The sequence below is a fragment of the Pseudonaja textilis genome, chromosome Z (genome assembly GCF_049901715.1).
Source record: "Pseudonaja textilis isolate UNSWEBS1 chromosome Z, rPseTex1.2, whole genome shotgun sequence".
NCBI classification, from domain to species: Eukaryota; Metazoa; Chordata; class Lepidosauria; order Squamata; family Elapidae; genus Pseudonaja; species Pseudonaja textilis.
In genome coordinates this window covers 46,579,625-46,606,166 of record NC_142008.1, presented here as the reverse complement: position 1 = coordinate 46,606,166, position 26,542 = coordinate 46,579,625, and the positions used below count along the sequence as shown (strand labels likewise).

General features: G+C 37.1%; 1 protein-coding gene across 1 annotated transcript; it reads right to left on the bottom strand.

Moving 5' to 3' along the window:
• Positions 1–16,524: 16,524 nt before the first annotated feature.
• LRRC3B (leucine rich repeat containing 3B) lies at positions 16,525–23,600 on the bottom strand. The gene is made up of 3 exons (XM_026708225.2): positions 23,109–23,600; positions 19,538–19,690; positions 16,525–17,969 (listed from the first exon to the last, which is right to left on the bottom strand). Exon 3 carries the CDS (start codon positions 17,802–17,804, stop codon positions 17,028–17,030), a length of 777 nt encoding a protein of 258 aa, XP_026564010.1. The 5' UTR covers positions 17,805–17,969; positions 19,538–19,690; positions 23,109–23,600; the 3' UTR covers positions 16,525–17,027.
• Positions 23,601–26,542: the final 2,942 nt, after the last annotated feature.

The window sequence follows — 26,542 nt, the reverse complement described above, 5'->3', positions numbered from 1 at the left end:
TTGCCATGGACTTCATAGTAGACAGCAAACAGACTGGACAGAACTCATACCATATTTTGAAGTGGCTTACAACAATATGGTGCATAAAAGCACAGGATATACCCCCTTCCAGGTAGTACATGGACTGGAATTTGTGCCCATCTCAGAAGGGTCCCGAATATCCCAGAATCCCACTACAGCAGCAACCTGGGCTATGAGCATATTTGGAAAGGCATACAAGAGGCATTAAATGAAGCTGCCAAAGCATACAAAAAACAGGCTGATAAAAAACATATCACACACCGTTCAACTTTGGGGATTGTGTATATCTATCAACTAAGTATCTGAACATGGGATTGCCATGTAAAAAATTGGGCCCTAAATATATTGGTCCTTTCTCAATAATACGGGTAATAAATCTGGTGACTGTCCAATTATGGTTACCCTCATAATTTAAACAAGTCCACCTGGTGTTCCACAGTAGTTTGCTGAAACCAGCTACTGGGATGAACCTAGAAGCAGACACCCCTGGGCCTGTGCAGGATGACCATTATGAGATAGACTGTATCCTTGATACTCGCCAACAGAGGGGCAGGCTTCAATAGCTAGTTAAGTGGAAAGGGTATCCTGTTGATGAGGCAATCCTAGGTGGATCATGAACATATGGCAGCTCCACAATTACAACACCATTTCCATAAAACATATCCCACTAAGGCAGGTGGGAGAGGGGAATGTCTTGGCTATATATCTCATGTCGGTGCATGTTGTCTTCCAGACAGATCCATGGTAGAGGGGGCTACATGTTGGGCTCTGAGTGCTTTCTGACTCGTTTGGAGCCCGACACATCGGCATGAAAGGTTGCTGATGGTTGACTGCAACTGCCTAGGAGACATGGACTAAGCACCAATTATCTGGTGATCTGGCACAAAATCCATCAGAGCTCCTGCAAAATGGAAGAGCCCACACACACACAGCCAGGCTGGACTAATGAAGGCAGCTGCAAGAAATGTGGGGGTTGGAATGGGTGGGAAAGTACGGAGGTGACAGGATAGCCTAGCAGAAAGATAGTATGGAATAGGTGGTTTTGGGTAGCACAGGGTTATAGAAATGGGGGTATGATAAGAGAAGTGAAGTGAGAGTTTGATAAGAGGCAGAATGATGGCCGGATAACAGGAGGGTGCGGTATATAAAGCACTGAGAGAAGCTAGCTTTCAGAGCTGGCTTTTCATGGATACTACATTTTTGTTGCTGTTAAACCTGAATTCTCAAAATAAAGCAGAAATGTGACTGCATCAAAGCGTGAGTACTGTTTGCTTTGTGAGTAACTGCTCAGGAGTTCAGAGGCAGCTGAGACCCTCACTGATTTACTATCATAAACTAGAATTTTTTAATTAAATGTTTGCCCTGCAGTTATTGAACTTTGTATTTTAAACCAGTTATTAAGGGTAAATATAGTAACAGGCAATTTATTGTTTAACTTTTGATTTACTATTGGAACTTCCTAGTTGGTTATTTCTCAACCAACTAGTGACTCACCTGTTTTAATGTGTTTTCAGAAATTATTGATAAAGAGTTAGAGTGTTTCTGTAAATCCTTTCAGAACTTAAATATTATGTATTGATGTGCTAGATGCTACCATGAATAGTATGAATAGTCATTTCTTTGATTGCATCCATCCTTGTTTTCTTAAGAAGTTACCTTGACTCTCAAAGGCTGTGATTTTCCAGTAGGTTTCTTCTTTGCTTCTTGGCTTTCCAAAGCCTTGTCAACATCATCCCCTCCCCCCAGTCCTTATAAAATTTCAATTTAATTAACACTGTTAGAGTTTATAATTTGAGACTGATGATCCTTTTATATTTTTTTCCCTCTGGCAATGGCTTTTTCCTCCTAACAAGAGACAGTAAGAAGGATTAGTCAGTTTAATCACTAGTCTGAACCAACCTCTTTGAAGAAAAGTTGCATGTAAGTTTAAATTTACAGTTGCTCAATTTTCCTCTAAAATGTAAAAATATAATTGCTAGATATAAAGTGTAATTTCAATCTGAAAAAAAATGCATCAAAATTTAATGTGTCTACAAGACTAAACCCGTTAAGGGATTGATTAATTGAAGTACATGGAGGCAGTAAAACAACTGTACTGATATAACAGAATAAATGGATGCAATCATTCTGAAGTTTGTGCAAATTTCATGCTTCCGATCTCTGTTAATTGTGTTTCTGCTAAGCTTTTGGCAGTTTGCTGCTGTTCCAGCTCTGAGAAAACAGACTTTAGAAAGGTAATGGGAAAAAGTAAATATTGCTTGAAAAGCCACTCTATTGCTGTGAAAGGACAGCATCTTGTTAAATTTTATATGTGCAATTGAAGTGTTGTGAAACCCAAGCACTTTCTTCTTTAATTAAACATGACCATTTTAAGAAAAAAAAAGTCAACTTAGAAAAAAATAGAATTAAAATTAATTATTTAGATTTGTCATTCAGGCAGTAGTATAAAGCTGCACTTAAAAAATAGTTTATGTTAAATTTATTCAGCCTGCGATTTAACAAAGAACAAAATAGATTTAGAGGAGCAAAGTAGGAGAGTTAATGCTGTTTATATGAAAGGTTGCTGTTCACTTCTTAGCATCCCAATGACATATACTTGTCAGATGTTAACAATTCATTGCCATGCATGGTAAGGCAGAAAGCATAGAATGAACACAAGTGTGCTGCAATTTTGCATTTTTTACTTTCCATCTCATCTCCACCAGGGGTGGGATTCAAATTTTTTAACAACCAGTTCTGTGGGCGTGGCTTGATGGTCATGTGACTGGCTGGCTGTGGCCAACTCAATATCACTCACATTGAGGCACGCATCCACTCGCCTGGCCTCCCATGACTGTGGGGATGCTGCAACAGTCATAAGTGTGAAAAATGGCCATAAGTCACAGTTCAGTGCCATTGTAACTTTGAATGGTCACTCCACACAAGCAAAGTACCAGCAAAGGAAGGGAAAAAAACTCCAAAGACGTTCCTGAGACAGGAAGTCTAATCCTGCCAAGAATGTAATAAGGATTAACAGAGAGGCAGTTTCTGTAACCAACACCAGAATGTTTCCTTCCTGCCTTCCTTACAGGATTAGGCTAATAATTTCTTCTAATAACCGATTCTCCGAACTGCTTAGAATGTTAACAACTTGTTCTATCGAATAGGTGCGAATCTGTAGAATCCCACCCCTGATCTCCACCATATAGCCAACATTTGGATTTGGGAAATATAGTAATTGCCAAGATATTACACGTTTTGTGTAATCAGTGTAAGGAATAGTCTAAAATAAAATAAAATAAAATTTGATGACACACATATATACATGAATCAACTCTTATTTCAATATCCTAAAAATTGGGTATAAATTACAAATATAATTTTTAACAATATTCTTCAAAGTATATTTGGTTGGTCTATTTTTAATTTAAGGTTATTTTACCAAGATTTTTTTTTGTTTTTGTTGGCTAATTTCTAACCAGCTTTGTGTTGATAAAAGTCAGGATAATTCTTGATTTTGTTAGGGTTCTAGTTTTGGATTTTTAAAAAATATTATGTACAAGTTGTACAATTTAGCAGCACTAGAGCCAGGTGCATCCACAATGTATATATGTAGGGGTGTATGTGGATATCTGTAAAAAAAATTCAAGATGACAGTTTCAGTCATGCAATCATTATGGGCATCATGAACAGAAATGCCACCTGATGCTCCAATAGCAACACTTGTTGGCAGCAACAAATTAGTCAGGATAGCATTGCAAAGATGGTGAGCCTAGAATAAATTGTGATAATTATATGTCCTAGTGGTTCCTACTGTTAACTTCCTGTTCCTACCCGTATTGCTTCCATAGCTAACAAACCAAATGCTTATTTTCCAGATTACTTCTTTCCCATACAGGTTGGAGTTAATGAGAGTTGGTCCCAGACATGTTGCAAAATGTTATTTTGCAAGAAAGTACCTCCCAATAGTTGTACTAGATGGCTCTGAAGAGAAATATATTCAAAATATATTTCCTCTTAATGCACAATTCTCCAGCAACATCAAGTAAAGCAGAATTTAGCCTCTGGCAATGATTTTGCTCATCTCAGTTGAACATGTAATCATTCCGAATATATACAGTGTAATCCTTTGGTATTAGCATGGCCATTAAAAAGGGGAAAGGAATGCATAAGTCATTTTTGTGATCTTTCCCATTTGGAAATCATGTAGTCTAAATAGCATCACAGATGAATAATTCCTTCAGAGGAATAATTCCTTCAGAGGAAAGGATGATCTTCCATGCTATCTTATAATCATAGAGGTCAATTCAGGAAGCAATATAATGAGAACTATTCGCAAAGACAAAATAAAATCAATTCTACACCTGTATATTTAGAAGGACAGGTGTTGACTTCCAGTGTAATGGATTGGAAACTAAGTAATTAAATTAAAAATAAGAAGAGAACAAAAGTTAAACATGGAGTTAAACACCAAGCATTTGGAAGGTGTAAAAAACTCAATTGGTCTATCTTACCAAACCCATGCATTAAGCCAACTGAAAAATCTGAGCTGATACACTTATAAAAAGACAAAAATCGCCACTGTTTCAACATTTGACAAAGTTAATAGGAGTAAATGGAAATTTTCTAAAAGACTTTATTCATACATTAGATCAAGCTTAAGACAGAAAGATAAATAAGAGAAAATACAATATAAGTTATGGATTAGCATTTAGCCTATATGATCCAGACATGAGTTGCATTAACAATCTTTTAAAAACAAAAATTAGGATGGGTTTATACAAGAACGATTTTCACAAGCTTATGGGACAAGTGAATGGTGCAACAAAATATTGCAGTGAGAAAATATTCAGTGTTCTGTTAATCATTTTCTCTAGAATCTCCTATTAATTCTAGTTTTTTCTGCTACAAAACTCTGTGTTTATGGCAGTTGAGCATACCTAGTAATTACCTGGGAAATATAACTGCTTAGATTTTGCTTTTATTTTTGACTGTCAACAACTCTCTCTCAACAAATCATCTCTAGGTTAGACTATTGCAGAGCATTTTATGTGGAGTTGTTTTAAAGACTTTTCAGAATCAGCATTAGGATCAGTCTGTTGGCAGGTGAAACCAATCTTGCAAGCTTTGCTTTGGCTTACAATAGACTTCAAATATTTCTTTTAGAGCTCAGCATTCATATATCCCTAATTTAATTTCTTTCAAATAAAATCAACAATTGTTTTTGATCCTAAATAAAGGTATAGTTAATCCCTATCCAGAACTATTCCAAAAAACACCCTCTTTAATAATTTTTAGAAAAGCAGTAAAGGCTGAGCCTTTTTGCAGAGCTTTTCAATTTCTATTTTTTTATTTAAAGCATTGTCACTGGATAATAAGATGCTAAATGGATTAATGGTTTTATCATTTTTGACTAATACTATTTTATTGATTTTATTTGGATATATTATTAATTGGTATGCATTTTTAGGAATTTGGTATTTCAAATTTGTCTGTCATCTATTTCTATCATCTATCTTCTATTTATTTCCATCCATCCATCCATCCATTCCACCAAACCTACTCTATGTATGTGTTTTTCCAAGGTGCTCCTTTGATACAAAACTAATACTTACATTTAAACTTTGCAGAAATTTCATTCAACAACCCAAGCTTTGCCACTCATCAATGGGTGGTAGAGAGGATTTGCTTCAGCAGATGTTCAATGAGGCAATTAATAATGGTTGTTTCAAGCAACAGGGAATGTGAGAATACACAGTGGTCCATATGTGAAAATAACTGCTTGAATTGGCTATAGGAATGAATCTCAGTCTATTTCAAAATGTTTTATCATTCTGGGACCTGCTACTGTGGACTAAGAATGAGAAAGCACTGTTAGCAATTGTTTCTGTCATGATTATGTATTTTGAAAGATCCCAGCAAAGATCTCTATGTCATTATAGGATTATGCTTTTTGTCTTCTTTTAGCAGACTTCCATTTGGAGAGAAATTGGCACAAGACAGAAAAGGTTATTATTTAAGATAAGCAGTGCTTCCAAGTTTTTGCATCTTTATATTATCAAGTTATCTCTGCAATTTGTCCATGAATAATAAAATTGTGTTCTTTTCTTTACTCTCATTCATAACAGTCAGTTCCAAGTACATTGATTGTGTTTTCTTTCCATTAATCATTTACTATTTATAAAACACAACTCTTGCCTGGAAATATTTAGAGGGCAAGATGTACTTACCAGTACAGTCTATGACATGACATCACAATAAATCCATTTTATTTTTTATCATAAAAAGACTTGCAGCACCTAGAGACTAACCCATTTCTTGTCATCTATAATTCTATACTGTATGTCTCTGCTCAGGTTTGCCAGAACTTTTGCTATCAAGATGCACCATATATATATCTCATCATACCAGGGCTATGATCAATAGAAGGAAAAAGCCAATTCTATTACAGAGTCTTCTACAGAGTCTTAAGCATTCCTTAATTTTTCTTGTTTTCATCTCAGTGACCCAAGAATAACAGAAAGAAGTTAACTATGCAAGAAAATGCATTTAATTTAGAGGACTATCTTTGTTGTACGCTGGCATTAAATATTTGTATGTATCAATTCTTTTCATCTCATTGAATATACAGGTATTATTTACAGAAGTGTACAGAGTAAGTGAAACAATATTATCAATGCTGGCACGAAGCCATACAAAAAGATCTGGTGTCTCTAGAGCTTGACATTCTCTGGCTATCACATTACACAATGCCAGCTTCAATGTGGCAACGTGGTTCCTATAGGAAAAATAAATCTGAACCTTGGCAAGCAGAATTTCAGAATTTCTTTTTTCTCTCCCTTTGACCCTCCTGATATAAGTTCACATCAGTTGCCTATACCAATTTTTTTGAAGAAAAGTTTCAAATTAAAGTCAATGAGTTGCCTGTGGTCCTAGAGCTGCAAATTACTCATTTCTGCTCTGGAAAGATAAATAAAAAACATATACATCTGTATGTATAAAAACATACTTATCTGTAAAGTAATCTATAATTTCACTCTGAAAAAAAAAGAGAAAATGCATCAAAATATAATTAAATTACATAAGAGAGACTGATTAGAGTAGTGGTTAGGGCAGCAGGGTAGAAAAGAGAGGCCATGAGTTCTAATCCTTCACAAAAGTAAAACAAAACCCAAACTAATTAAAGGATTGATTTATTAAGTGAAGTGTCCTTGACTTTTAAGATGGAGGAAATTATTTGCCTGCTCCTGTCAAGTGATGAGTTGAATTTGGGATCCATTCCTTATGATTGAGGCATTAAGGGGACTTTGAAGGCAGAACAATTGGGGTTTAACAATTGGCTTTCTAAATTCCAAACTTTTTCTTAAAATGTTTGTATTTATGTTTAGCCACTTGAATCATTTAGGACATTGATCAATCACTGATGTGGAAATGACAGAGGATTTGTGAGAAAAGCCCAAGGCCCTGCTCTGGTTTCACTCTCTGAAAAAGGAAGGTAAAACAATGGAGAGAAAATCATGCCAGCCTGATTTAACAAGGTTAAATCAACAAGCTGCCACTCTGGCCTATTAACAAGTTGTTAATAGCCTTGAGCATATGAATGGCTAAGCTTTGTTATGTTAAGGATGTTGGAAGAAAGGCAACATAATTAATATCAGCAGAGCTAGGTGCTACTTTGGTCTCTGTTTTGTTGGTGCCCTTTATTGCAAACCCCCTATTAATAAACTCTAGCAAAGTTTTGTGACACTGAACACTTCAAAATTAACTCTTTCACACCTCCTTGATGCTTTACATCAATATTTAGGGTAGACTTTTTGTTACTAATATCTTGTACTGAGTAGTAACATATTCTGCCTTAGTTTTTAATTAATATTCCAAAAGATCAACCAAAAAATGTACTATTTTCTTGTGGTGATCAACAGAACGTCAATGGGTTATTAGGTATTTATCTACAGAAGAGCAAAAAGTTATATCTATTAGACTAACGGTATACTTTTTTTCAACAAATTCAAAGTAATCAACTTGTACTTTGTCATATACTTCTTAAAAGTTCCCTTCTCAACATTGTCTTCTTCAGCATAACATATTACAAAGTGAACTGGAGCCTCAAAAAATGTATGCTGTAATAAATGTGTTGATCTTTAAGTTACCATAAATCTCTGTTTTTACAATAATATAAATAAATGCTGTCAACACAATCATCTAGGCTTACACAGATCAAAGGGAGAATGACCTCTTCTAAGATTTTGCTGCTGTGGCAACTAGAGGAAACAGGCTGCAGGAGTCCCATAGTTACTTTCCAACTTGTTAACTCAAGTCCACGGCAGGTGGGGATGGACAGGCATTGGCTGAGTAGAAACAGAAATTTCTTCTGGAAAATGTTTTAAAATGGCTCTGACAATGTTTTGAAACATTGCTACCAAGGCTAGCATTTTACAAATGTTTAAAGTAACTGCTTCTCATCAATCCTAAAATAGTGTTTTTATAATCAATGGAACTAGTTAGTTAACTTGTACTGCTGGTTATCAACTACTCAAGCAGCCTCAGTAGTTGCAAGAAATTCATTCTAAATATGCCTAAACCTGGATTCAATCATTTGTATTTAAGTAAGGATGGGTGAATTGTTTTCTGTGCTGGAAACATAGCAGTTGGTATGAAACAATAGGAAGATGCATTTAATTCCCCTAAAGCTTGCCTCAGGCTATCTGTTGCAAATAGTTGTTTTGTTTGTCATTCCTGAAAAGTATTCTTCTAAACATAACAGATAATCATTCTGCTTTCATCCATCCAGCCACCACAGTGCCCAAAATATTCTATCAATCTTCCAGTTCCATTATCCTCCTTCTTAATGTAAGGAAATGCTTTCCAGAGGTTTTGGACTACAGTTCCAAAATTTGCTATTGGGTATATCCTTCAAAGTTAATTGAGGTGATTAGTTTGGCATAATTTAGATTATACTATCGAATGACATGGTAGGAAGAGTGTTAAGAAAAAAACAGAAATCAAAATTCCCTTTCACTTTTGCTACATTACTAGTAGCTAAGACGAAAAACTTTCACTGTTCTGGAGAAGTTTTTATGAGTTGGAGATGAAATTTGGCTATTGCCTCTGGTTTTATTCCTCCCTCTGCTTCTGCTATGCAAAATAATGTATTTATTCTTTAGAATGCAGCCCATATTTGGAATTTAATAGCACTTTATAAAAAATAGCTGAAGGATGAATAGTGGAATTTATGTCATACCAGTGAGAAATAAACCTAAAAATAAAAGACTAATAAGGTCTAATCAACTAAATATACTATACTGAAAAACTGAAAAGATATTGAGGAGTTTAGTCTAGGGAGATTTCAGAGAGATAATGAATTCTACCTTAAAAGATGTCAAAAGGAACATTGAATTCTAACAGTTGCTTTGTCTTTCAGTTCTGAGATTTGCCTTATAATTATAGCCTTGCTTTGTGTCACACTTGATGGCTACACCTCATTAACTCTCATGCCTTGTAATCTTCGAACAACAGGCCTAGATATGTCCACTCACTTCTGATACATACAAAGATAGAGGATTTTGTAGAATGCACAAAGCCAAACTATATACACTGTACAACTATAGAAACTATTTAATGCTATATATGCAAACAGAGCAGAAATAACAATTGAAGACAAAGCCAACGTATTCCAAGTTTTGTTCCAGGCACATTACATATGTATAAGTGGGATTGAGAGGAATATTCCTAGATTTTCTGTTTGAGATCTCTTGACATCGGCTATGGACTAAGTAGAATTTGCTATGCTCCTCTATCCTGTCAGATGAATCAGTTTCTATTGCAGTCTTTCAGGACTTAAGATATAAGAGGTAGCACACTCCAGGGTCATCCATCACTCACAGGACCAGGAGTACTTCAGGCAAAAATAGCAAGAGCATTCAGCTGTCTTTACTGAATCCGGATGTGAATGCATGTAAGTAAAGCATTTTATTCCCACTTGGAAGAATTCACTATCATTTTCTTATTTCTCCTTCTTCATCCTTTTTTTAAATCTTGTCTTCTGTTATCTTCTAAATCAGCGGCCCCCCAACCTTTTGGGCATCAGAGACTGGTACCATGGACTGGAGGGGGTGTGATTTTGCATGCTGCCTTCATCCCACAGATGGGGCTTCGCTTGTTTGCATGGACTGGTTGCTGGCATGCTGTGTACCAGTGCCGGTCCATGATAGAAACCCTGTTCTATCATGTTCTCTTTAACCAAACACATTTAAGCAAAAAGTGGGTACCTGTTATGAATGCTTTAATTTGAATTCCTTTATGGAACAGAAGGGTGGCTTGGATGCTTTAGATGTCCGCCCCCGCCAACAGACCTACATAAAATATTCCAGTTGCTAGGACAAGTCATGGGTTCAGGTTGGTGCAAACCAGGATTAGAGATTAAATGAGGCGAGTTAGTTGGTAGCTGTAACATAAGAAAATTATACTTCACATAAGAAATTTCCATTCAGTCCTGCATATATGCCAGTTGCCAAGCATCCAAATTTTGATCATATGACCATGGAGATGCTGCAAAGTCATGTGTGGTAAACAGTCATAAGTCGCTTTTTTCAGTAGTCTTGTAACAATCATTAAACCAATGGTTGTAAGTGGAGAATTACCTGTACTCATTCTTACACTCTTAACATGTAAAATAAAAGGAGGTATTATAAGGATGGATGGAAACCAAAGCTTTCCCATGTCCCCAATTATACCCAGAATGCAAAGTGTATTATAATGATAATTATGGGTTCTAAAAAGATTAAGATTCGGGCATTGGGGATGGGGGGAAATTAGCTATTTAAAATCTTGGGAAACCTAGATTAGATATCTTAGTCTGTCGTAGAAAAGACAACATTCTAATCACTAATGAATGATCAAATGTATTTAATTATTTCAAGTTTTTTTCTCCTTTGAATTTTAGGGCCTTCTGATTTTACGGATTTACTAATATTACTACTATCTTAATTTATTTAGATATACTTTGACCATAATTAACATGTATTTACATCAATCTGATTAATCCTACCTAAGAATTTCAGCACTAGAATCAGATTTTCATCCAATCCTTAAAAGTTGGTTGCATTTTTTAAAGATACATTTCATAGATCTGAGACTAGCATCTTGAATTTCTAGTAAATGCAGATTTAGCAGACATGAGATAAATTTTCTTTGCAAAAATTTCTCCAAGCCACTGCACTTTGCTATAAATTATTCAACACTTCTATAGAATTTATTAATGGGCAGAAGAGGCTATTGCAAAATGAAACTCCAGTAATGTTTATTTATAAATAGTAAATGTGTTTATGTTTATACATATTTTCTTGTTAGTCTTGGTAACTGAAACAGTCAAACAGGTTACTTTTATCATTATCTTTGCTCTACTTTTCAAAATAACAATCTAGATTATCTTTTTTTCTGACAGAAAATTAACACGCTTAAAGGATTTGTTTTTATTTTCCTAGGATAATAGTTGAGATTGGCACCTGGACTGCATCTAGATGCTTTTAAAGACTAAAAGCGCCTAAGGGAATACAAAATGCCAAATTGGAAGCCCCATTGGTGGAACTGAAAATATACAGGTAATCCTCGACTTATAAATGTAATGGAGTCTGCCAATTACATTCGTAAACTAAGGATTTGTTGGAGTGAATCACATTGAATGAATGTGAAAACTCTCTACCTTTGCCCATGCATTAACTAATCAAATGTGTGGGTTGTTAAGTGCACAAGGTATCTCAGGATAGAGAAGAACATGGAGAACTGAGTGCATCCAACCACCGAAGGCATCCTCCGATCAAGAGATATCTCATTTTTTCCCCTTCCCAGCCGGGTCCACTTACCTTTTGAAGATCTTGATGAGGTGTCCCCTCTCCAGCCTCTCTGCCATGGTTTCGCCTTCAGCTAAGGCTTGCTGGAGCCTAGAGGGACATTGTGTCCCTCTAGACCCTGATTGTCTTTGCAAAAAGCTTTGCCAGAAAGAACAGAGCCCAGGGGGGATGCATCTGCCACTCTCAGGCTCCTTTCTTGCCAGCAAAGGGGTTTTGCAAAGACGACTCAAGTCTGCAGGGACACAATTTCACATCCCTGCAGGCTTGGCAAGAAAACAGCAATTGGAGGGAAGGTCTGAAGAACCAAAGCCTTTCATCAGTTTGCAAGGCCTTTGGCCGCAGATCTTGTCCAGGTCTCAATTAGCAGAGAACAGAGGCCTAAAGTAGTGCAAGATCATATAAAGATCAGTAGCGTGAGATCTCGCGCTGATGATCTCATGTGATCTCACACTACTTTAGGCCTCTGTTCTCTGCAAATGCACCAAAAGCGTGAAACAACAAAGCAGGCAAAGAAACCAAAGGCTTGCTAGATATTTGCAAGATGAGTCTTCACAGGCCCAGTGCCTGTGGAGTCCAGTTGGGGGTGGGTCGAATATTGCAGTGCCTCTATGGTCGTTTATAAGGGTGAATGACTACTGTAGCAGTGCAAGATTAATTTAGTTTTTGAAGGTACCAATTCATAGAATAAGAAACTGATACATGATAACTGCATTAGATCTACAGAGCTTAGTAATGAGTTTGATTATAGTTCATATGGATATAAATATCTGAAATGTTTATTTTGTCTTCATGCTGCTCACTTCTGTGAGACTTTTGAAATTACTAACTTTTTTTTTTATTAAGACAGAGGAGCATTTAAATGCTCCTCTATTTTGCAGAAAATGTTTGTAACTGATTTTTCCCCTCAAAAACTAAGGATAATTCAGAGATTTTCCTTTTTTCCCCCATTTGTCAATTATCATAAATTTATTTTATCCATTCTATTTGTGAGAGTTTAAGAGCATATATGAATTCTGATCCCTTATTTTTGTTTTGGAATTCCTGATTTTTGTTTTTTATAATAGTAAAATTTTCTAACTATATAGATGACTTTGTACACATACCTGAATAATTAAATTACTTTATTGTATGCTTCAAAGTGACTTAATATTTTTTCTTTCAAGCTTTCACCTTGTTGCAATTTATATTGTATTACTCTTGAAATAAGCTAATTGATCTAATGAAGAATGTGTTTTATCAACAGCAATTGGATTTTCTTCCTTTCTCTTTTGTTTGGTTGACATTTCCCCCTTTTCGAACTTTTCTTAGGGTTAAAAAGTAGGTTTCTGTTACAGTAATAAAATAAAAAAGGCTTATTTCTGTTTCCATTACTTTAATTAATTTCAAGTCTGGAAAGGAGAGATAAAGTTCTGAATATAGCATCACAGTTTGAAAAGAGGATATGGTAACCAAAAAATGAATGCTAATTTTATAAATTAGATGGGTATGGTTTATGATGTATTAGTGGTGTACATTAATCAATGGACAATGCATCTGACTTTTTTTGACTACAGGTGATTCTCGACTTACAAACACAATTGAGTCTCAAATTTCCATCGCTATGCAAGACAGTTAAGTGAATTTTGCTCCACTTTATAATCTTTCTTGCCTCAGTTGTTCAGTAAATCACTGCAGTTACTGAGTTAGTAATATGGTTGTTAAGTGAATCTGGTCTCCCTGTTGACTTTGTTTGTCAGTAGTTGCAAAAGGTGACCACGTTACCCAGGGACACTGCAACTGTCATAAATACAATCATCCAAATTTCAATCATGTGACCATAGGGATGCTCAATGATCATTAAGTATGAAAGCTGTCATAAGTCACTTTTTTCAGTGACTCTAAACAGTCACTAAACAAATTTTTGTAAGTTGAGAGCTACATGTGTTTCGTTTTCTAATGAGTCAATTTATGCTAATTTCATAACCTTTGCAAAACTAGTATGTAATAAAGCAACTGTCTAGTTTAGCTGATTTGTGATGACAGCTTGTTCCTGACAATAAGACAGCATATAATCAATACATGACAACATCCCTGTTCAATAAAATTGAAACTGCGCTGATTCATAGACACTTTCAGGTTGTGTTGTTATGCCAGGGTAGTGTCTGGAAATACAATTTAAAAGAAGAAAAGTATCCAATTTATTAAAACTTACACAAATTACTTCCAAGGAGGGTATTTCCTTTAGAGATACATATTTTCTAATATTCATGAATCTATTTATTCTGGAATTCAATTCAACAGTTTAATTCAATGTTCAATTCAATAGTAAAGCAAAAGACTGAAACACTGGTTGAATTATATATTCCAAATAAAGGTTGTCTGGAAGGAAAAATTAGTGCTGGGTTCTCCAATTTCAGTACTTTGAAATTTCTCAACTGAAATATGTTTCAGAATGTATGAGGAACACATAAAGAAATTTACGTGCTTCTGGATTAATTCAAGAAGTCATCCAGTGTCTCTTCTTCCCTTAAAAAGCTTAGAAATTGTTGATATGTGATTGTCAGGAATCAATATTATAGTAATTTCATAATTAATTAATTAAAGAAATGCCCCCAAAAGAAGAAGATACCTTTGAAATCAGAACCAAACTCAGATTATTACCTGATCAGGTTAGTGTTGGGATTTTAGTTCTTCAAATTTACATCTAGCTACATAGAACAAGATTAAATAAGGTTATTCTATGTATTTCAAGTTTGTGTGAAGAACTAATTGTACTGCATTGTATGATTGTACTTAACAGGCTGAGGTCCACTGGCAGGCCTCTGTTCCATTAGCTTCAGATGCCAGTTCACTTTGGGTATATTTCTTTGTATATAATGAAGAAACAAGAGATTCAAAACAGTCTAACTAAATAAAGATACTGAAATACTGAATAATAAGGCCCAGTTCCAGAAACACTTGAGTTCTGAAAAACAAATAAAGAAACAAAAACTAGTAAAGAGTGATTACCAAGGTAAGAGTACAGTGAGACACTCAAAATTGTAGAAATGGTGACACAAAATCTAAAGTTCAGAATGAGCTGAAATTAGTAGAGGATTAGAAAAATGAATAGGTTTTCTTTAAGTATATTTAAAATTAAAGAAACAGAAGCAAAATGCGAACAGAACTACCCAACTCCTGTTTTGACCATATCATCTCTAACAAGAATATATATATTTTACCACTCATAAGCATATTCAACAGGAAGGACTGAAGCTCAAGCCTTGAAGCTCAAGGTCAGGAAATCTCAATTTATCATGAATAATTTAAATATCTAAGGCTTAATGAACTACATGGTAGGTTGCTAATGGTCTAACCAAACATTTATGAATTATTTCTGAAAAAATCCTTGAGACCTCGTGATATGCTAAATGACTTGGAGAAAGTCAAAATTCATATCTTTGTTCAATAGATGGACTCAAGAAACTTCAGACCAATCTAAAATTGATGTTTGGGAAGACCTAAAGATGAAAATAAAGACAGCAACCGGTAAGCACTTTGAAAACAATGAAGAAACTATTTTCAGCATATATTTGTTAATAATAAATCTTGCTAGATTAAGTTTATCATATTTTAATCTTGATAGGTTAAAATGATAGAAAAAAACAATTCTGACTGAACATTAGAAAAACATTAACAATATTTTGTTAGGGGAAAAATGTATTTTCAGAGCTAGTTTTCTCATTGTCATTCAATGAAGCAAGAGGATATAGAGCTGTCTGTTAAGACACAGAAACGCTTTAATTTGGATTTCTGCACTTAATAGGGAGTTAGATAATAGTCTGAGTGTCCCCATCAGTTCAATGGTTCTGTATAAAAGGGGTTCTAATCGAAAACCTCTATATGGTTCCCTTAGCAGGTAGCAGAAATGGTTTGCCACCGCTTTTTTTTTGTTTAAACTTTCTAGTATAGTCAATAGCTCTGGGATTCCCCTAACCTAATACTGACAATAGCTGGCACAGTTGGGCTTTCAATTCCAGGGATCTTGATCTGCGTCACAGGTTCTAATTAATTATACAATACGTTCCTATGGATTTTAAGGTTAGAATCCAGCCCATTTCATCAAATATTGACAAGATTTTCTATATCTATCTCACAGATACACAGTAAAAATTGAAGACTGAGCCAAAGAACTGCAAACTATTTGCATATGCTCTTTCATACATATGAGAAATAACTTACATAATACTGGATGTGGATTTTCTAAAATTTAGAATGAAAGAAGAGGGAAGAAAAATTATATTTCAAACTCAATTCAAAAAAGATTTGCACAAATAAATTCTCCAATGTTCTCTTTTAAGCTAAAACAAAAACTATTCTAACACTTAGTACATATCTATTCAAATATAACATTTTATGTTCATTACAATAAACTTCTTCTTAATATCCACCAGATGTTTCAGAAATCAACTCCCCAAATCTGCAGCAGATAAGACTTGAAACTCAAAATCTCGGTACCAAGTTATGGAACGCTGCGTTGTTGCATGGCAGCCAGAATAAAAATATATGAGTGCCAAAATCAATAGTAAAGTGGATCACTTGAATTCAGCAGATTGGAACTAGCCAAACATTAACTTGATAATATCTAAATGACAGTTGTATACTATGTATATTCTAGGAGCCTAGAATGGTATTATGTCATATAATAAATTAACTCTCTCTCCTAAATATATCAATACATATCAAGGTTTAGATATATATTCAGAGAGCCAATTTCAGGAATTTTGAATTGGCCTGATTTGAAATCACTTTTTGATCAGTGTAAATCTGTGATCTGTCCACATAGCAATAGCCAAACAAGGCTTATAAGGCAGTCTTTGGGTCAATAAATTACTCTGCATTTACATGGTTCAAAGTTTATCTTTTATTTGGTTTTAAATTAAAAAAATAAATTTCATTATTAAAGAGTGGAATGAGTCTAAACTAATGTTTACATTTTAGTTCACTTGGTTTAGAATACCACCAGAGAAACAATAAAAGAGTACCGTTATTATCCCAAAACAGACATCTTTTTTTTTTAAGAAAGATTGACAGTGGCAGAATTCTGTATAATTGGAAAAAGTCTTTAACATATTGACCACGAATATTAGAACGAAACAGCTGGTATCCGTGCTCTCCATACCTAATGGCTACCTCGGTCTGTCACAGGGTTTGGGTGCATTATACAACAGTGCTAATGTCATCTGCTTCATCTGGTTTTTTCTGCCTGCTTGGCAGAGATTTCAAGTACTCCAGGTGCCGGCGTGCATCCTCTTGATTTTGCCGCACATAGTAAACTACATAGGATATCACCATGGTGAACCAGCCAAACATGGTGACTAGCATGGCATAATCTGTTGTCTTTTTAGGAATATTACATAGGTCAGCATCAGCTGCATTGAGAAATGGCCTACCAGCATGTTCATCTAAATCGGAGGTCTTACAGATGACACTGTTGGCTGTTTCATGGTTGGAAGCCATGCTTCTCAAGACTTGCTGAAGGGTGCAATCACAGTGCCAAGGATTGTTAGCAATTCGAGCCCTAGCCTTCAGGTTGTTAAAAGCATTTTTGTGCACACTTTTAATCCGGTTGTCTGACAAGTCTAGCATTTGCAAGGTTTCTGCCACCCCTTTGAAAGAGTGCTCATCAATGAATTCAATTATGTTTTTGGATAAGTTGAGGACTTTCAATTGGTGCAAGTCCTTGAAAATCTCATTTGGGATGGATGTAATCTGATTGGAGTCTAAATAGAGAAGGACAGTTTCAGGAGGAAGATCTCTAGGTATTTCTTTCAAGTTCGCATTGCTGCAGCTGACATTCAAACCTCCAGAATGAGAGCAAAGGCAACCTTTGGGGCACATACTGGCAGAATGAAAGCATAGTATCATGAGGACAAAGCTTTGTAGAAGCAGACACATGGAGAGGGAGCGAGTTAACCACAGGTCTACCAAATGCATGCTGGAATGTCAGCATAATCACCCAACCGCTTCTCATTTACCCAAGAGTGGCGGCAAAGTATCTCAGGAACAAAACTGCAACCTCATTCTCACCAACAATGGAACTCAAGAACAGGTTAGTATATAGACATCTTCATGGTTGGTTTGCTTTTTAAAAGGACATTCCTGGAAAAGGAAAACAAAAATACCTTTTAGAAGACTGTGAGGGATATTTTTTAAATGATGTCAATATATATCTTAAGGTACGAACCAAGGCAAAACTATTCAGAAATAATCTCCCATTAAGTTCAGTAGGTCTGGTCCCCAGATAAACATGTGGAGGATTGCAGTCAAATGGGAAATCTTGATGGCAAAGTCTAACTTATTAAATGTCCAATGGATTCACTGTTATAAATGACCTTAAGATGTTCTTTCACTCTAATATCACCATTTCCAAAGCAGACTATTTCTTTTTTAAACACAGGTTTTCTAGAACAGCAATAATAAAACTTAATTACTTTCTTCCATTTACAGTAGCAGACACATTAATCAGATTTGCAGTGAGACTCATGCAGCAGTGACAAATTAAGCAAGCTTTTTTGTGGTTAATGACTTTGCACTACAACGTTCCATATTGCTTTAAATCCAAATTAAACTATTTGAGGAAGCCCTTTTTTTTTTTTTACAAGAATGTACTTATTTTTCAGACAAACCAAATACTGATAGTTCTGAAGTCATGAACATGTTTTTGCATCAAGTTCACAGGCATCTTGGTTGGGACATTATGGGAGGTGTACTGGAGTTGCCAATCTAGGGAAGACTGAATGTTTTCATCTGCTTGTATGATAAAGAATTTTGCTATAAAAGCTCTAAAAAATTATCAGTGTTTTATATGTATGTAAAATAAAATCTAATGACATAAAACTTGTTTTTTTCCAAGAAACTCAATTTATTGAAAGGGAAGAGGGTTGAAATAACTTGAACAGAACTTAAAGAGATTGTGGAATGGTGAAATACAGTATCTTTAATTTTTTCGTTATGAAGTATCTCCATCTTTTCAATCATATATATCACAAACACATATAACTTTTACCAACAAGCTGAGAAGTTGCATTTTTTCAAGCTGTATTTAAATATAAATGAAGTTCATCTTAACATGTAAGAAAAACAATACTAGGACTAGTAGTGAGTAAAATATTCATTCTTTTATTTTCAGATGTAATCTGGAGAAAACCATTTTAGCAATTGGGTAGATGATGTAAACATTTACCACTGGTAATGAATAGGTTTTCCATTATTGATACATGATGGTTATCTTATTATTTTTGAAGACAAATGAGTAAAAGCTATTTGGATATGAGAGTTGTTGTATACAAGATGGGTGGCAAATAAATTTTATAAATAAATTAAGGTAGAAAGTATTAAACTCTTATGGCACCCACGAACAGTGAGAAGTGTTTTCCAACAAATTTTATTTGTAAATGGGGCCAGCAGAGATGCTATGACAGAAATAGTTCTGAACCCCTTTTAATATGAAACTACTCTTGAAGAATATTTTAGCATAGCTTTAATATGCACAAATGTGATGAATAAATAAAATATACAGCAATATAATCTTAGAATTTGAGTTAATTATTATCATATCAAGAGAATGCTATCTCTAACCTAGGATATGAGCGTTGAGAAAATTCCAATTAACCTCTCTATATCATTTTTAAAAAAACACAATATAGAGTAAAATAAGATCCAAGAACCTGCCAACTTATTGTAGCTCAGTTACTTTGAAGAAGTGCCTTGGGGATTGGAAGGAAGCTTCTTAAGTTGCTCCTTTTTTCTGTCAAAGAGGTAGAAAGAGATCTTGCTGAATGAATCACATGGTGCCATCTCAGATCTTATGGTCAGAAGATCTTAAAGAAAAGAGAAACAAAATGATTGTTTTATAAGGTTGTGCAAAATTGAAGAGTCGAACAGTTCTAGATGTTTAAATTGGAAAAATCCTACGAGCCATAGAAAATAAATAAACACATATATTTTGATGATTAGTACATACAGGGTTGTTTCACTAGATTGGAACATATGGGAAAGGGAACTTTTAGTTGAATTCTAAGAGAAATATAAAGTTTGATGCTGTAACTACTTTTGAGAAGTAATTAAAAGGTAGCATACATTCTGAAAGAACTAAAGATATGTTTTATATGATTTTTATATAGGTGAGAAGGAAAGAGGGAGAGAGCTGGTAAATGTACAGGGATTTTGGCTGCATAAATCCAGATCACAATTAGAGTACACCAAAGAATTACCATTTTCTGTATTTCTTTTCTGTCTTCTCATGATGGAAATTTTCTCAGCCAAATTACTTCATTTTACAGGCACCTTTCTCAATGAAATCCTTGTGAATCACACTCCTACTAATGAAACTTTACACAAACCAAACTATAAATTCTCCCTACCCTTGCATTAAAATAATTTCTTATTTCTTATTGTTATACCCTACTTCTGCCATATAATATACATTTAAGGACACATAAAATTATTAAAAAATAAATAAACTTAAACTCAACTAAGAAGTTTTCAGATTTTCTGTTTGCAAAAGGCTATGAGCTTTCTGTAAGGCTTGACTTTTTCTTCAGGCTTTTGGACCAGAGTTTTAGGAGCTCTGTAGATGATGTGATGTTTCTTTTGAGGGTTAACCAGGATTTCATGAATTTAGATCCAGATTTATTAGCATGAGGTGGTGACTATGAAACTTACATCAAACAATCAGCATTAGCATTTAGGGATTATGTACAAAATTAAATCCTGACAAAAGTCTATGGAAATATCTTTATCAATAACTCAGTTATCAACAACATAGAAAGAAATCAGTGGGATAAGACACAAAGTCCAAGTACAAAAGATGTTTTCCTCTACAGAACATCTGCAGAGTTCAGTTTTACATTTTTCAATTCCAATTCTGTAAGTTTGTTTTGTTATACAAACAAGAAGTTGCAATTTAAGAAAAATATAAAATCTGAAAGTTGCTTAATTAGTCCCTGCTATTTGTTTTGTTTTTCTTATTGTTGGGAGAGGGTTGGTTGCAATTTAGATACTTAATTAAGATATTTTTGTTTTAATCATGATTTATGAAAATGGCTGCCATATAATGGTTAAAGTCAGAGGTGGGATTCTACCAGTTCGCACCTATTCGCTAGAACCAGTTGTTAACATTCTAAGCAGTACGGAGAACCAGTTGTTAGAAGAAATTACTGGCCTAATCCTGTAAGGAAGGCAGGAAGGAAACATTCTGGTGTTGCTTACAGAAACTGCCTCTCTGTTAACCCTTATTACATTCTTGGCAGGACTAGACTTCCTGTCTCAGGAATGTCTCTGGAGTTTTTTTCCCTTCCTTTGCTGGTACTTTGCTTGTGTGGAGTGACCATTCAAAGTTATAATGGCACTGAAAAAGTGACTTATGACCATTTTTCACACTTACGACTGTTGCAGCATCCCCACAGTCATGAGAGGCCAGGCAAGGAGATGCATGCCTCAATGTGAGTGACATTGAGTTGGCTACACCCAGCCAATAACATGACCACCAAGCCATGTCCACCCAGTCACATGACCACCAAGCCACTCCCACCATATAAGCCACGCCCACAGAATTGGTTGTTAAAATATTTGAATCCCACCCCTGGTTAAAGTGCTAATAAACAAATATGGATCTAATCCATGCTCAGACATGGAAGTTCTCTGGATGACTTGGCCAATCTATCTTTCAGCTCAACTAACCTCATCAGGTTGTTGTTTAAGAAAATTGGGTGGAGGGAACAATGATACGTGCCTTAAGCTGCTAGGAGTGATATGGTATAAATCAAATAAATGAAATGTCAGTGACATGATTTGCAGAGGATATTGAATTTGTAAATTATTACAGCCAGATTTATATATAACATTAAGCCAAAATCAGACAAATCACATTATGGCCATATCAAAGTTACAACAGCACTGAAAAATTGACTCATCACTGTTTTTCACACAGAATCATAGAATAGCAGGGTTAGAAGGGACCTTGGAGGCCATCTAGTTCAACCCTCTGCTCCAGCAGGCGACCTTATATCATCTGGATTATTTGGGAGCCTCTAACAGAGAGGAAAATTGCCAAAAAGGAGAAGGAGCTTACTAGGACAAGGCTGCCATGCTGAGGAAGGCAGATCTATATAGTCCTTCACTTATGACAGTTGAGCCCAAAATTTTGGTTGCTAAGCAAGAGTGTTGTTAAGTGAGTTTTGCCACATTTTACTCAATCCATGACATCTCATGACTAACGGTCATGTGCAGACTAGGGATATAAATCTGAAGGTGTGTGTAATGTTCTAATGTACAGAAATAGTTAAATGTGTGGCAGAAAGTGAACTCTGGGTGTATTTTTCCAAACGTAGTGAGGTTGAATGTGCATAGTTTTGGAAGAACTGTGTGTGTGTGTGTGTGTGTGTGTGTGTGTGTGTAGATACACAAAGTATATATAGGAGATAATTTATCTTTTTGTGTGTCTATACACACACTATAGTATGTAATATGGATGTACACATATGGCATATATACATAGGATTAAATAGTGTATTTTGGATGTTGAGTAGTAGTAAATAAGTAGGCATCTCTTTGAGGAAAGGAGAGGTCAGGCAAGGTACCCCTTGACGTAACGGCAAGTTGGCCACACCTATCCAACTACATGATCAACTAGCCACGGCCACCCATTCGCATGACCACCAAGCCACGGCCATAGAACAGGTTGTAAAAAATTTGAATCCCACCCCTGGATGAGGGTATCGTTTAACAATAAAGAAGTTGTTTATTTCTTTATTGAAGTCTTCTACATGAGAAAAGATGAACAAAATATTCAGGTGATGGATGAGAAATAAGTTGTGGCGGGGGGGGGAACAAATCAAAATAAGTTACAAAATAAAAAAAATTAAAACAAAAAGACAATAACAATACTAAGAATTGAATAGACAATCCCCCAAAAGTTTACAATAGTGGAGATGGAGTCTGGAGTCCCTGGTGGAGTCTGACTCTGAGGAAGAGGAGGAATAGCCAACAGGGAGTGGGAGTGTGGCTCCAGAGGTGGTGGAGGAGGCTGGGGAAGGGCAGAGGCCGGCTGAACAGTCCGAGGAGGATCCAGGCCCATCCCCTATCCATCCTAGGTCATGCAGGGAGGAGAGGATCAGGGAAAAGTGAGGTCTACTTAAGAGGAGATTACCATGATCCTCCTCGTGGCTTGCAAGTGGGAGCTATGTATATAAGTTTTCAAGTACGTAGTTAGAATTGCTGGGGTCAATTAGTGTTTACCTTGAAAGAGGCTTATCTTTGCTGCCATTCTTCCCATGGACTTTTCTTGGTTATTTTCCTGGAGTTTATAATTAGTTATCTTGGCTTGCTTTGGAACTCTCATCAATGCGGTTTGTTTTGGATTTCTGTTTGCATCATTATTTACTTTTGTGACTTTAAACTGTGCCTAATAAAACAGTGAAGTTAAGTTGAAGGCTTTACCGGACTTTAATATATGTTTTGGGTTTTGAGTTATTTTGAGAGACTACGGGTCATCACATTTTGACTTCAGCCACCCCTTCAACTTATTTTTGCTTTTTATGGGGTGACCATGGATCAGCTCAGAGAAGAGATTGCCCAGTTAACCCAGCAAGTGGCTCTTTTGACTGCACAGGTGGCACAAATGCAAGCTGCCCAGCCATGCTGAAAATGCCCAGTGGCAGTGCCAGATAAATTTGATGGTTTGCTGGCTCAATTTCCAGCATTTTTTGGGCAGTGCCAGCTTTACATGAGCCTTCGGCCTGAGGACTTTACCACTGACCAGGATAAGGTAGGGTTTTTGATTAGTTTGTTGTCAGGCTCTGCAGCATGTTGGGCGATGCCTCTGCTGACCCAACACAACCAGGTGTTAGACAATTACGCCGAGTTTTGCCGTCAGTTTCAGGCCATGTTTGAGGACCCTGTTCGAAGCCAAACAGCAAACAGACATTTGAGAGAGCTGAAGCAGGGGCGTGGCTCACTCATGGATTATATTGCTAGTTTTGGGTGGTTGCTCAGGATGTACAATGGAATGAGGCAGCACTATTAGACCAGTTCCAGGAAGGTTTGTCGTCGGAGCTTCTGGATGAGTTGGCATGCACTGAATGCCCTCACACCCTTCAGGAGCTCATGCATTTGTGTCTTCGTATCGATACTAGACTTCAGCAACGACAGGTGCGATGACGGACAGAGACTGTATCTGTTTCCAGCAAGATGTCGCCCTTGGTGGAAGTGCCTTTGGAGGAACCCATGCAGTTGGGGGCTAGCTGCCCTCGCCTGACTCAAGTAGAAAAAGATAGATGTCATCATGATGGTTTATGCCTCTATTGTGGCAATTGAGGCCATTTTGCGGCCAAGTGTCCTGTTAAGACATCCACAGCAGTGACACCTGTGGTGGTGGGAAACAAGAATCGCTTGGCCTACGGGGTTCTACAGGTCAGGGTGTAAAATCCATAGGCCTGCCATCTTCACCAACCTTGCCACCCTTGCCACCTTTGACATCTCCACCACAGGTGTTGCTATTGGTGAAGCATTTTGTGCTGCCAGCAAGTGTGTTCGTGCCTAGTGGAGTGGTGGAGATCCCAGCTTTGATCGACTCAGGGGCCACAGCCAATTTCATGGATGCTCATTTTGTCAAGCAGTGGTTCATTCTTCAGCAACAGGTATCCCCACCAGTAATGGTGGAGACGATTGATGATTGGCCCCTTCGTCAGGACCTGTGGTTGCTGCAACCAAACTCCTTTGCATGCGTATTGGGCAGCATTGGGCACCGTGTTTTCCATTGCCGCAGTGCCTCATTTTCCGGTGGTGCTGGGTTTGGAGTGGCTACAAGCCCATGATCCACAGATTTTCTGGTTGTCTGGAGCTGTGCAGCTGCTTGATAGGAAGTGTGCCAACCATTGCTTGCGCTCCTGTGCAGGGAGTGTGGTTACGCCCATGGACCAGGATCTACCTGCGGAGTTGGTGGACTTTGCTGATGTGTTTGGGGAGAAGGAGGCGGATCAGTTGCCTCTGCATCGGGCGTATGACTGTCCAATCGACTTGTTGCCCGATGCAAAATTGCCGGTGGGTCGGATATATTTCCTGTCAGAACTGGAGTTGGTCGCATTGCGGGATTTTATTGACAAGAACCTCCGGAAAGGGTTTATCCGGCCTTCTACCTCCCCATTGGCTGCACCTGTGCTTTTTGTGAAAAAGAAATTGGGGAGCTACGTTTGTGTTGTGATTACCGCAAGTTGAATGCAATCACAGTGAGGAATCGGTACCTGCTTCCCCTCATCCCTGAACTGATTGAGTGGCTTTATCAAGCTAAGATCTTTACGAAGTTGGATTTGCGTGGGGCCTACAATCTGGTTCGCATTCATGCAGGGGACGAGTGGAAAACAGCTTTCCGGATGAAGTATGGGCATTTTGAGTATACCAATGCCCCACCTGTGTTCATGCATTTCATGCATGATGTTTTCCGTGATTTGTTGGATCAATTCGTGGTCATTTATTTAGATGATATTTTGATTTACACAGACTTCCTGCAGGAACATTGGCAGCATGTGCGGCTAGTGTTGCAATGTTTGCGTGATAACCACCTGTTTGCTAAACGTGAGAAGTGTCAGTTTGCACAAACCACGATTGACTTCTTGGGACATCGTATTTCACCTGCTGGGGTGGAAATGAACCCGGAAAAAATTCAATCGTTGCAGGAGTGGGAACCTCCACAGTGGGTTGGGGTTTGTGAACTACTACCTCACATTTATTCCCTGCTTTGCTGCCTTGACTGCTCCCCTTTCTAATCTGTTCAAGAAGGGGGAGAAGTTCCATTGGGGTGCTGAGGAGCAGGCAGCTTTCGAGGTGTTGAAAGTCACCTTTGCTTCTGAGCCTATCCTCAAACACCCTGATCCACGCCAGCCATTTGTGATGGAAACAGATGCTTCTGATGTGGCTGTTGGTGCAGTGCTCCTCCAGGTCTATGCTCCCGCAGGCACCTTGTTCTCGTGCTATTATTATTCCTGGAAGTTGTCAGCTCCAGAGCGCAACTATGTGATTTGGGACAAGGAGCTATTGGCGACTAAGGTCACTTTTGAGACATGGCAGCACCACCTGGAGGGGGCTCATCACTAAATTGAGGTTCGGACGGATCATCACAATTTGGAACACCTACGTACAGCTCGGACATTGAACCAGCGTCAGGTGAGATGGTCCTTATTCTTTGCTTGATTTGATTTCTGGGTGACCTATATTCCGAGTGGAGAGAATCAACGCACTGATGCCCTATCTCGGAAGCCCGAGTATACCTGAAGGGAGGATAAAATCTTGCCCTGGATGGTGATTCCATTGGAGCGGTTCATGCCACTGAGGAACCTCTGGACCTTCGAGTGAGGATTCAGGAGGCGCAGTGGCAGGACCCATTTGTGGCAGCTTGACGTCGAGAATTGGATGAGAATGGGAGACAAGAGACTCCATGGGCATATATTGGGGACCTGTTGCGGTTCTGTGATCACATTTATGTGCCTGGAGGCCTCTTCATGGCCTTATCCTACGTCAATGTCATGATAGTCCAGCGGCAGGACACTTTGGGGTGTTCAAAACACTGCACCTCATCTCTAGGACATTTTGGTGGCCGAGACTTAAACATGATGTGTCGGGATATATGGCATCCTGTGGGATCTGTCACCAAGCCAAGTATGCTCCTGGTGCTCCCC